At 43.7% G+C, this 13,415-nt stretch overlaps 1 protein-coding gene across 9 annotated transcripts in view; it reads right to left on the bottom strand.

The window, feature by feature from the left end:
* Window positions 1-13,415, bottom strand: part of LOC139273131 (echinoderm microtubule-associated protein-like 6) — an 816,712-nt gene that overhangs the window by 412,212 nt on the left and 391,085 nt on the right. For all 9 annotated transcript variants that reach the window (XM_070889552.1, XM_070889554.1, XM_070889555.1 and 6 more), the window contains one exon: window positions 1,250-1,452. In XM_070889552.1, the coding sequence (XP_070745653.1) occupies window positions 1,250-1,452 (203 nt within the window). The remainder of the gene's footprint in view (window positions 1-1,249; window positions 1,453-13,415) is intronic.

Genomic DNA, 13,415 nt, shown 5'->3' with positions numbered 1-13,415 from the left:
TAAATATCGCATAAATAGCACCTTCTAAAATTCAAGCCCACGATTTCTGTGCCTAATTTAGAATTAATGAACAGGATGCCTAGGGCATTTGCCTCCTAAAACACACACAAGACCCTAACTGGCATTGTTAAATAAGCACCTACCAATTTCAAGTGGGTGCGCTGGGTGCATAAAAGCCCCAATTTAAAATAACAATGGGTGAATTCTGTTCGTGAAACTGCCATGCAAGATCTTGATCCAACATTCAGTGCTTTAGCACTCATTTTCTGGAGGTAAAACAGGCAATCCCAAGTTGAAATCCAACCCCGCCCCCACTTTAATTTGTTTCCAATCATTTTCTGGAAACTGTTTGAGCTTGGTTTGTTCAAACTGAAAAGACTGTCTGAAGCCTTCAGACAGTGATTCTGAGGCCAGATAGCTTCTGTGGAGGGTTACAAAAGAAAAAGAACAGCCACATAAGAAAACATAGTTTACTGCAGCACTTGCAGAAATGATGTTGTTTTCTACTTCGTCAAGTTTAATAACTAATATAAAATCTATAATAATCAAAATAGTGCTAATGCTGAATATCTGAACCAAAAACAGAAAAAGCTAGAAACACATAAGTCAATCAATCATTTTGGGCTCGGCTCTTCTTCAGTTCGATAGTTTGTTACTCTAAAATCTGTTGTTCCAATGCTACAGTTCACATTCATTTGCTTAATAAATTTGTTTGCCAATTTAAGTTTAAGTCGGCTAGTTCATGTTGGCTAATGTTTGTTACTTGGCAGATTGTGTTGAACTGAATTTAAACAATATCTCTGAGTAATCATCATATCAGGTGCAGAGGGCCCTTTAACAAAACCTACCCACAGTTGTCAGTGTGTACTGAATCTTGAAAAAAAATAGCTCCAAATATTCCTTTTGTTTTGTGTAAAATTTACCGATTTAGATCATTTTAGCATGGAAACAGCAGCATCATTGATTGAAGATTAAAGCCTATTCAACAAATAGATGCCAGTTTGTTTACTCAAGTTTTTGATCGAAATTGCACATGGCACACAGAGGGACCAATTTTTACAGTGCGGAAAACTGGCAGTATTGGATCAGCTGCCTCGTCCAATTTTCTTTTCCATTGACTTCAAAGGATGCTGATCCACTAGTGCCAGTTTTTCACTCCTGCCGAAAGTGAAAATGATCTCCATATAGACCATACATAATGCATACTTCAAAATTAACACAATTAATCGTAACACGAAATTCAAGGCACCTTATCTAAGGCATGCATAGCAAAAATAGGCCCATCGTGGGCTTTAACTGTCTTGAGCAGAAGATTATTTTTCCAGATGTAAACATCTCCATTTGCAGCTCCAGAGAATATCATGTCTTCCATCCGACCATACGACACACACATCATTGTCTCCAGTTTCCCCATGTTGCCAAATATTCCACGCTTAGAGGTAAGGCCACCACCTTAAACATCAGATAACGGTTAGTAATATTATAATCAATAACTATGGTAAAGCAAGCTGTTAGAGAATTAAATTCTAAGTAAAGTCTTTGTAATCTGTTAGCCTAGTTACTCTTGTCTTTTTTTGTACTTATTCAAGTTTGTAATGTTCTTCACTTCAGAAATGGTAAGGTCTAACTTGGTTGAAGGTGAGGTGAAATTGTGATCAGGAATTTCTTAGTGCAAGCACTTCCTTACTTGAAATATCCAGAAGTGTAACTAAAATGGTTATAATGTGATATTCAAATCCAAAGGAAAAGCTTTCAACTAACATTCGGTCCAGAATAATGTGTTTCTGGAGCGAGCAATAATGCATGTTACTTTACGTTTCAAAGGTTAGAATGGATCCAAGATTGTCTCAATCCTACATCTAAAATGCAACATATTCAGGATATTATTTGGTTTGAGGCTAGTGCTCATTCAGACATGCCAGAGTAGCTTGGGAATGCACTTGAAGCTGAATCCTCCAACTGCAGCTATTACATTCATATAGCACTCTGTACTTCAGTTATCTTCTTACAGATTTAAAGAATTTGCATTTATATAGCGCCTTTCACGTTCTCAGGACATCCCAAAAGCCTTACAGCCAATGGAATACTTTTGAAGTGTAGTTACTGTTATGTAGGCAAATGCAGCAGCTAATTTGTATTTAGCACGGTCCCACGTACAGCAATTAGATAAATAATCAGTTGATCTGTTTTTGATGGTTGAGGAATAAATGTTCATCAGGATACTGGGGAAATTTTTCTATTCTTCTTTGAATAGTGCCATTCGATCCTTTATACCACCTGAACCGCCAGATTCAGTTTCATGTCTCATCCAAAAGGTGGCAACTGTGACAATGCAGCTCTGTGTGTACCAAGATTATGTACTCAAGTTCTGCAGTGTAGCTTGAAACCACAGCCTTCTGACTCAGAGGTGATAGTGCTACTAGTGGGCCAAGCTGGCATTTATGCTTACCATCCAATGCTGCTTTTGAATTATAATTATTTTCTTTACAATAAATTGTTTATACAAATGCTTATAACTTGCTGTCCCTTCCATTCCAAAAAGATTCAGGTGTTCATACTGTGAAGGTGGAAGGTGCCTATAAAAATACAATAGGGTGGATTTTCTAATCATTCATGTCACTGGGTGTCAGGGTCAGAAATCAGGGCGAACATCATGTTTGTTGGATCTCTGTCTATATCACAGGGTATGACCGTTACTTTCAAAAACAGATTGTAAAAGCTTCTATATATATGTAGAACAGGAGAGATTAGTAAAAGTAAATGTGGGTCCCTTAGAGGCAAAGACAGAAGAAATTATAATGGGCATAAGGAAGTGGCGGGGACATTAAATGAATACTTTTGGGCAGTAATTGCACCCCTCATAAAGGCCCGTTATTGCCTCTAAGAGGTGGTAAAGGAGTGGACAGGCCATAGCAAAGCTTTTGATAAGGTCCCACATGGCAGACTGATCACAAAAGTAAAAGCCCATGGGATCCAGGGCAAAGTGACAAGTTGCATCCAAAATTGGCTCGGAGGCAGGAAAGATAGGGTAATGGTTGATAGGTGTTTTTGTGACTGGAAGGCTGTATCCAGTGGGGTTCCGCAGGGCTCAGTGCTGGGTCTCTTGCTTTTTGTGGTGTATATCAATGACTTGGACTTGAATGTTGGGGGTACGATTAAAAAGTTTGCAGATGACACTAAAATAGGCTGTGTGGTTGATAATGAAAAAGAAAGCTGCGGACTGCAGGAAGATCTCAATATACTGGTCAGATGGGCAGAACAGTGGCAAATGGAATTCAATCTGGATAAGTGTAAGGTAATAGAAACATAGAAACATAGAAAATAGGTGCAGGAGTAGGCCATTCGGCCCTTCTAGCCTGCACCGCCATTCAATGAGTTCATGGCTGAACATGTAACTTCAGTACCCCATTCCTGCTTTCTCGCCACACCCCTTGATCCCCCTAGTAGTAAGGACTTCATCTAACTCCTTTTTGAATATATTTAGTGAATTGGCCTCAACAACTTTCTGTGGTAGAGAATTCCACAGGTTCACCACTCTCTGGGTGAAGAAGTTTCTCCTCATCTTGGTCCTAAATGGCTTACCCCTTATCCTTAGACTGTGACCCCTGGTTCTGGACTTCCCCAACATTGGGAACATTCTTCCTGCATCTAATCTGTCTGAAACCCATCAGAATTTTAAACGTTTCTATGAGGTCCCCTTTCATTCTTCTGAACTCCAGTGAATACAAGCCCAGTTGATCCAGTCTTTCTTGATATGTCAGTCCCGCCATCCCGGGAATCAGTCTGGTGAACCTTCGCTGCACTCCCTCAATAGCAAGAATGTCCTTCCTCAAGTTAGGAGACCAAAACTGTACACAATACTCCAGGTGTGGCCTCACCAAGGTCCTGTACAACTGTAGCAACACCTCCCTGCCCCTGTACTCAAATCCCCTCGCTATGAAGGCCAACATGCCATTTGCTTTCTTAACCGCCTGCTGTACCTGCATGCCAACCTTCAATGACTGATGTACCATGACACCCAGGTCTCATTGCACCTCCCCTTTTCCTAATCTGTCACTCTGTTTTTACCACCAAAGTGGATAACATCACATATATCCACATTATACTTCATCTGCCATGCATTTGCCCACTCACCTAACCTATCCAAGTCAATCTGCAGCATCATAGCATCCTCCTCGCAGCTCACACTGCCACCCAACTTAGTGTCATCCACAAATTTGGAGATACTACATTTAATCCCCTCGTCTAAATCATTAATGTAAAGTGTAAACAGCTGGGGCCCCAGCACAGAACCTTGCGGTACCCCACTAGTCACTGCCTGCCATTCTGAAAAGTACCCATTTACTCCTACTCTTTGCTTCCTGTCTGACAACCAATTCTCAATCCATGTCAGCACACTACCCCCAATCCCATGTGCTTTAACTTTGCACATTAATCTCTTGTGTGGGACCTTGTCGAACGCCTTCTGAAAGTCCAAATATACCACATCAACTGGTTCTCCCTTGTCCACTCTACTGGAAACATCCTCAAAAAATTCCAGAAGATTTGTCAAGCATGATACCCCTTTCACAAATCCATGCTGACTTGGACCTATCATGTCACCTCTTTCCAAATGCGCTGCTATGACATCCTTAATAATTGATTCCATCATTTTACCCACTACTGAAGTCAGGCTGACCGGTCTATAATTCCCTGTTTTCTCTCTCCCTCCTTTTTTAAAAAGTGGGGTTACATTGGCTACCCTCCACTCGATAGGAACTGATCCAGAGTCAATGGAATGTTGGAAAATGACTGTCAATGCATCCGCTATTTCCAAGGCCACCTCCTTAAGTACTCTGGGATGCAGTCCATCAAGCCCTGGGGATTAATCGGCCTTCAATCCCATTAATTTCCCCAACACAATTTCCCGACTAATAAGGATTTCCCTCAGTTATTCCTCCTTACTAGACCCCCTGACCCCTTTTATATCCAAAAGGTTGTTTGTGTCCTCCTTAGTGAATACCGAACCAAAGTACTTGTTCAATTGGTCTGCCATTTCTTTGTTCCCCGTTATGACTTCCCCTGATTCTGACTGCAGAGGACCTATGTTTGTCTTTACTAACCTTTTTCTCTTTACATATCGATAGAAACTTTTGCAATCCATCTTAATCTTCTCGTATTCCATTTTCCCTGCCCTAATCAAACCCTTTGTCCTCCTCTGCTGAGTTCTAAATTTCTCCCAGTCCCCGGGTTCGCTGCTATTTCTGACCAATTTGTATGCCACTTCCTTGGCTTTAATACTATCCCTGATTTCCCTTGATAGCCACGGTTGAGCCACCTTCCCTTTTTTATTTTTACGCCAGACAGGAATGTACAATTGTTGTAGTTCATCCATGCGGTCTCTAAATGTCTGCCATTGCCCATCCACAGTCAACCCCTTAAGTATAATTTGCCAATCTATCCTAGCCAATTCACGCCTCATACCTTCAAAGTTACCCTTCTTTAAGTTCTGGACCATGGTCTCTGAATTAACTGTTTCATTCTCCACCCTAATGCAGAATTCCACCATATTATGGTCACTCTTCCCCAAGGGGCCTCGCACAACGAGATTGCCAATTAATCCTCTCTCATTACACAACACCCAGTCTAAGATGGCCTCCCCCCTAGTTGGTTCCTCGACATATTGGTCTAGAAAACCATCCCTTATGCACTCCAGGAAATCCTCCTCCACCGTATTGCTTCCAGTTTGGTTAGCCCAATCTATGTGCATATTAAAGTCACTCATTATAACTGCTGCACCTTTATTGCATGCACTCCTAATTTCCTGTTTGATGCCCTCCCCAACATCACTACTACTGTTTGGAGATCTGTACACAACTCCCACTAACGTTTTTTGCCCTTTGGTGTTCTGCAGCTCTACCCATATAGATTCCACATCATCCAAGCTAATGTCCTTCCTAACTATTGCATTAATCTCCTCTTTAACCAGCAATACTACCCCACCTCCTTTTCCTTTTGTTCTATCCTTCCTGAATGTTGAATACCCCTGGATGTTGAGTTCCCATCCCTGATCATCCTGGAGCCATGTCTCTGTAATCCCAATCACATCATATTTGTTAACATCTATTTGCACAGTTAATTCATCCACCTTATTACGGATACTCCTTGCATTAAGACACAAAGCCTTCAGGCTTGTTTTTTTAACACCCTTTGTCCTTTTAGAATTTTGCTGTACAGTGGCCCTTTTTGTTCTTTGCCTTGGGTTTCTCTGCCCTCCACTTTTCCTCATCTCCTTTCTGTCTTTTGCTTTTGTCTCCTTTTTGTTTCCCTCTGTCTCCCTGCATTGGTTCCCATCCCCCTGCCATATTAGTTTAACTCCTCCCCAACAGCACTAGCAAACATTCCCCCTAGGACATTGGTTCCGGTCCTGCCCAGGTGCAGACCGTCCGGTTTGTACTGGTCCCACCTCCCCCAGAACTGGTTCCAATGCCCCAGGAATTTGAATCCCTCCCTGCTGCACCACTGCTCAAGCCACATATTCATCTGCGCTATCCTGCGATTCCTACTCTGACTAGCACGTGGCACTGGTAGCAATCCCGCATTTGGGGAGGTCTAACAAGGCAAGGGAATACACATTAAATGGTACGTCACTGAAAAGTGTAGAGGAACAAAGGGACCTTGGAGTGCAGGTCCACAGATCCCTGAAGGTAGCAGGCTAGATAGATAAGGTGGTTAAGAGGGCATCCAGAATACTTGCCTTTATTAGCCGAGACATCGAATACAAGAGCAAGGAGGTTATGCTTGAACTGTATAAAACATTGGTTAGGCTGCAGCTGGAGTACTGTGTGCAGCTCTGGTCACCACATTACAGGAAAGATGTGATTGCACTGGAAAGTGTGCAGAGGAGATTTACAAGAATGTTGCCTGGACTGGAGAATTTTGGCGATGAGGAAAGATTGGAGAAGTTGGTTTGTTTGCTTTGGAACAGAGGGGGCTGAGGGGAGACCTGATTGAGATATATAAAATTCTGAGGGGCCTGGATAGAATGGATAGGAAGGACCTGTTTCCCTTGGCAGAGGGGTCAACAACCAGGGGGTATAGATTTAAAGTAATTGGGGGAGGTTTCGAGGAGATACGAGGGGAAATTTCTTCACCCAAGGGGTTGTGGCAGTCTGGAACTCACTGCCTGAAAGGGTGTTGGAGGCAGAAAGCCTCACGACATTTAAAAAGTACTTGGATGTGCACTTAAAGGCCATAACTACAGGGCTATGGACCAAGAGCTTGAAAGTGGGATTATGCTGGATACCTCTTGGTCGGTCGGCGCGGAAATAATGGGCCGAAATGGCCTCCCTTCGTGCTGTAAATTTCTATGCTTTTATGACAATGTTGGTCACTGGTTGGGTGCCAGGCCGCTGGTCCCATTGAAATGCTCCCTAGTGGTCCAGTGGGCCAAACTAAACTCAGTGTAGAGTTCGCAACGGCCCTCCCCTTTAACTGAAGGGGAGGGACGTTGTGACGCGATAGCGCTATGCACTGACAACATCAGCGCAGCGCTGATGACTCGGAGCGACGGCCGGCCCGATCAAAGGGCACTTCCACCCCGCAGCCAACCGGAACACTACCCCAACCCAAAAAGACCTAACACTTGAGTATCATCGATTCTCCGCCCCATGGATTGGGATGGAGAAAAATCTTCAAAAACGGTGAGTGCGCCTACTCTTAGTCGAGGGGGGGGGGAGGTGGGGGGCAATTTCAGCCCCATCTGTCTATATGACAGGGCATGACCGTTACTGTCAAAAACAGATTTGAAAAGCTTCTATAGATATGTAGAATGGAAGAGATCAGCAAAAGTAAATGTGGGTCCCTTAGAGGTAGAGGCAGGAGAAATTATAATGGGAATAAGGAAGTGGCAGAGACACTAAACAAATACCTTGTCTCTTTCTTCATGGTAGAAGACACAAATAACATTCCAGAAATAGAGGGGAACCAAGGGTGAGAGTGAGCAACTTAAATAAATTAGTATTAGTAAAGAAATTGTATTGGAGAAAGTAATGGGACTAAAAGTCAACAAATTCCCTGGATCTGATGGCCTACATCCTAGATTTTAAAAGAGATGGTTAGAGAGATAGTAGATGCATTGGTTTTGATCTTCCAGAATTCCCTAGATTCTAGAATGGTTCCAATGGATTGGAATGTAGCAAACATAACCCCGCTATTCAAGAAAGGAGAGAAAAAACAGGGAATTATATCGACCAGTTAGCCTGACATCAGAAGTGGGGACAATGCTAGAATCTATTACGAGGGATGAGGTAACAGGGCACTTGGAAAATCATAATATGAATGGCCAGAGTCAACCCTGATTTATGAAAGGGAAGTTGTGTTTGACAAATCTACTAAGAGTTTTACGAGGTTCTAGCAAGTAGGCTAGAGAAGGGGAAACCAGCGGATGTAGTACATAAGAAATAGGAGCAGGAGTAGGCCATTCGGCCCCTCAAGACTGCTCAGCCATTCAATAAGATCATGGCTGATTTTCTACCTCAATTCCACCTTCCTGCACCATCCCCATTTCCCTTGATTACCTGACTATCCAAAAAGCTATCCATCTCTGTCTTGAATATTCTCAACGAGTGAGTCTCTACAGCCCTCTGGGGTAGAGAATTCCAAAGATTCACCACTCTCTTAGTGAAGAAGTTTCTCCTCATCTCAGTCCTAAATGGCTGACCCCTGATTCTGAGATTGTGACCCCTAGTTCCAGACACCTCAGCCAGGGGAAACATCCTCCCTACATCTACCCTGTCAAGCCCTGTAAGAATTTTGTATGTTTCAATGAGATCACCTCTCACTCTTCTAAACTCGAGAGAATATAGGCCTGCCTAATCTACTCAATCTCTCCTCATAGGACAAGTGTATTTAGATTTTTAAAAAGCAGATGATAAGGTGCCACACAAAATGTTATTACACAAAATTAGGGCTCATAGAATTGGGGGCAATATATTAGCATAGATTGAGGACTAGTTAACGGACAGAAAATAGATAGTAGGAATAAACAGGTAATTTTCAGGTTGGCAGGCTGTTGGCAACTGGTGGGGTGCTGCAAGGATCAGTGCTTGGGCCTCAGCTATTTACAATCTATATCAATGACTTAGATGAGGGAACTGAGTATAATGTATGAAAGTTCTTTGACAATACAAAGTTAGGTGGAAAAGTAAGCCGGGAGGAGGACACAAAGAGGCTGCAATGGGATATAGACAGGTTAAGTGAGTGGGCAAGAACATGACAAATGGAATATATTGTGAAGAAGTGTGAAGTTCTCCACTTTTGGTAGAAGTAGAAAAGCAGAATATTTTTTAAATGATGAGAGACTGGGAAATGTTGGTATTCAGAGAGACCTGGGTATCCTCATGAGAATTCTGCGTTTTGATAAGAACATAAGAAATAGGAGCAGGAGTAGGCTATTTGGCCCTTCGAGCCTGTTCCGCCATTTAATAAGATCATGGCTGATCTGATCATGGACTCAGCTCCACTTCCTTGCCTGCTCCCCATAACCTTTAACTCCCTTATCGCTCAAAAATCTGTCACTCTTTGCCTTAAATATATTCAATGACCCAGCCTCCACAGCTCTCTGGGGCAGAGAATTCCATAGACTTACAACTCTCAGAGAAGAAATTTCTCCTCATCTCAGTTTTAAATGGGCGGCCCCTTATTCTAAGACTATGGGTTCAATTTTCCGCAGTAATTGTGCCGTTTTTTTTTGGAGCAGGCTGCTTTTTCTGGCCTAACTTAAAAATTCTCAGTTTCCCCAATCAATTTGCACCAGCTTAACTCAGTTAGTTATGAATTTTTTGTCAGTTTTTTTTCAGCCAAAGGGGGCGTAACCAGCCACCCTACGTCACTTCTGGACGTTTCGGGGAATTTGGCCAGCTGAGAGTTACTCCAGTTCTCATTAGGCCAGTGTATGTGGCCTGTCCTGAAAAACCTTCCCTGGAGTTAAGAAAATCGGGGAGAGAGAGAGAGAGAGAGAGAGAGAGAGAGAGAGGGAGAGAGAATAAAGGCCAACATTCCATTACTTGCTGTACCTGCATACTAACTTTTTGTGTTTCATGCACAAGGACCCCCAGGTCTCTCTCTACTGCAGCACTTTGCAATTTTTCTCAATTTAAATTATAATTTGCTTTTCTATTATTTCTGCCAAAGTGGATAATCTCACATTTTCCCACATTAATATTCCATCTGTGAAATTTTTGCCCTCTCACTTAGCCTGTCTATATTCCTTTACAGATTTTTTGTGTCCTCCTCATAATTTGCTTTCCCACCCATCTTTGTATCATCAGCAAACTTGGTTACATTATACTCGGTCGCTTCATCCAAGTCATTAATGTAGATTGTAAATAGTTGATCACTGCGGCACCCCACAAGTCACTATTTGCCAACCGGAAAATGACCCATTTATCACAACTCTCTGTTTTCTGTTAGTTAGACAATCCTCTATTCCATGCTAATATATTACCCCCAACCCTTTGAGCTTTTATCTTGTGCAGTAACCTCTTATGTGGCACCTTATCGAATGCCTTCTGGAAATCCAAATACACCACATCCACTGGTTCCCCCATATCCACCTTGACGTTACATCCTCAAAGAATTCCAGCAAATTTGTCAAACATGATTTCCCGTTCATAAAATCATTCTGACTCTGCGTGACTGAATCATGTTTTTCCAAATGTCCCGCTACTGCTTCCTTAATAATGGACTCCAGGGAATTTTGGTAGATTACAGCCAATGCATCTACTATCTCTGCGGCCACTTCTCTTAAGACCCGAGGATGTAAGGCATCAGGTCCAGGGGACTTGTCCGCCTTTAGTCCCATTATTTTACCGAGTACTACTTCAGTAGTGATAGTGATTGTATTAAGTTCCTCCCTACCTATAGCCACTATTGGGATGTTTTTAATGTCTTCTACCGTGAAGACCGATACAAAATATTGTTAAATGTCTCTGCCTGATCTCCACTATTAATTCCCCAGTCTCATCCTCCAGGGGACCAACATTTAGCCACTCTTTTCCTTTTTATGTACCTGTAGAAACTCTGACTATCTGTTTTTATATTTCGTGCTAGTTTACTTTCATAATCTATCTTCCCTCTCAATCATTTTTTGAGTCATTCTCCACTGGTTTTTAAAAATTTCCCAATCCTCTGGCCTCCCACTAATCTTGGCCACATTGTACGTCTTTGATTTCAATTTGACACCCTCCCTTATTTCCTTAGTTAGCCACAGATGGTTATCCCTTCTCTTACAGTCTTTCCTTCTCATTGGGATATATTTTTGTTGCGAATTATGAAATATTTCATTAAATGTCTGCCACTTCTCATCAACCGTCCCATTCTTTAGTTTATTTTCCCAGTCCACTTCAGCCAACTCTGTCCTCATACTTTTATAGTCTCCTTTATTCAACCAACTTTCTCACCCTCCAACTGAATATGAAATTCAACCATATTATGGTCACTCATTCCTAGAGGATCTTTTACTACGAGATCATTTATTAATCCTGCCTCATTACACAGTACTAGATCTAAGATAGCCTGTTTCCTGGTTGGTTCCGCAACGTATTGTTCAAGCACACTATCCCGGATACACTCTATGAACTCCTCCTCCAGGCTGCCCTGACCAATTTGCTTTGTCCAATCAATATGAAGGTCTCCCACTGATCCAGTCTCTCGCTCCCTCTGTTCCAGGCTCTCTCTCCCTCTGTCCCAGTCCCAGTCTCTCTCTCCCTCTGTCCCAGTCTCAGTCTCCCTCTCCCTCTGTCCCAGTCTCTTGATTGCTCTGTCCCAGGCTCTCTCTCCCTCTGCCTCAGTCCCTCTGTCCCAGTCTCAGTCTCTCTCTCCCTCTGTCCCAGTCTCTCTCTCCCTCTGTCCCAGGCCCAGTCTCTTCCTCCCTCTGTCCCAGTCTCTTCCTCCCTCTGTCCCAGTCTCTTCCTCCCTCTGTCCCAGTCCCAGTTGTGCTCTCCCTCTCTCCCAGTCGCGCTCTCCCTCTCTCCCAGTCGCGCTCTCCCTCTCTCCCAGTCGCGCTCTCCCTCTGTCTCATTCTCTCCCTCTCTTCCAGTCGCACTCTCCCTCTCTCCCAGTCGTGCTCTCCCTCTCTCCCAGTCGCGCTCTCCCTCTCTGTGTCTCAGTCTCTCTTTCTGTGTCTCAGTCTCTCTCCCTCTGCCACAGTCTCCCTCTCCCCCTGTCACAGTCTCCCTCTCCCCCTGTCCCAATCTCTCCATCCCTTTGTCCCAGTCTCTCCATCCCTCTGTCCCAGTCTCTGGGACAGAGGAAGCGAGAGACTGGGACAGAAGGAGCGAGAGAGAGCCTGAGACAGAGGGAACGAGAGCCTGGGACCGAGGGAGCGGGAGACTGGGACCAAGGGAGCGAGAGACTGGGACCGAGGGAGCGAGAGACTGGGACCGAGGGAGCGAGAGACTGGGACCGAGGGAGCGAGAGACTGGGACCGAGGGAGCGAGAGACTAGGACCGAGGGAGCGAGAGACTGGAACAGAGGGAGCGAGAGACTGGGACAGAGGGAGCAAGAGACTGGGACAGAGGGAGCGAGTGACTGGACAGAGGGAGCGAGAGACTGGGACAGAGGGAGCGAGAGAGAGAGAGAGAGACTGGGACTGGGATAGAGGGAGAGAGAGACTGGGTGAGAGGGTGACGAGACTGAGAGAGAGGGAGCAAGAGACTTGGAGAACGAGACTGAGACTGGGACAGAGGGTGCAAGAGACTGTTGTAATATATATAGCTCCACCCAGTGGACTACTGTGGCACTGCAGCCATTGCTGTTTACAACAATAAAAAGAGGAAAGAAGTCACATGACTGGCTTCCTGAAGTTATCAGCCATCTTAGAGCCTGTGTGTTTGTGATGTCGTACTGAAAACATAACATTTGGCGACGAGAATGGGATCATTGGATATCAAAGCTGAAATTTTTGTTGGTGGATGATTCAGTCAACTGACAGAGAGATTTTGCAAGTTTCTCTGTTTTGATTAACAGCTAAAAATCCAAGGTAAATTACAAGCACACTTGGCTGAACTGCCAGAGTCCAAATGGCCACGCCTATGGGAATAATAGGGCGCTTCGGGGCGTTTCAACACGACTGTGAAAGTTTCAGAGCATATGTGGAGCGGCTAGAAATGTTTTTCACTGCAAATATCATCAAAGTCCCCAATGATGAAAACCATAACCGGGTGGTGTTGGAAAGACAACGGGCTATTTTCTTGACTGAAGCAGGGTCTGAGGTATATGAAACCCTGAAAAATGTGCTTGTGCCTGTCAAGCTAAAGCATCACTTAAGCAGATTCTAACTAAGTTAGAACAGCATTACAGTCCTGAGCCCCTGGAAATTGCTGAAAGTTATTGTTTTGGAATCAGTTAACCAAAAAAAATATCAATGAGTACAT

Source organism: Pristiophorus japonicus, chromosome 9 (genome assembly GCF_044704955.1).
Source record: "Pristiophorus japonicus isolate sPriJap1 chromosome 9, sPriJap1.hap1, whole genome shotgun sequence".
Classification (NCBI taxonomy): Eukaryota; Metazoa; Chordata; class Chondrichthyes; family Pristiophoridae; genus Pristiophorus; species Pristiophorus japonicus.
Note: the sequence above shows the minus strand (reverse complement) of the source record. Positions and strands in the feature narration are given on the sequence as shown.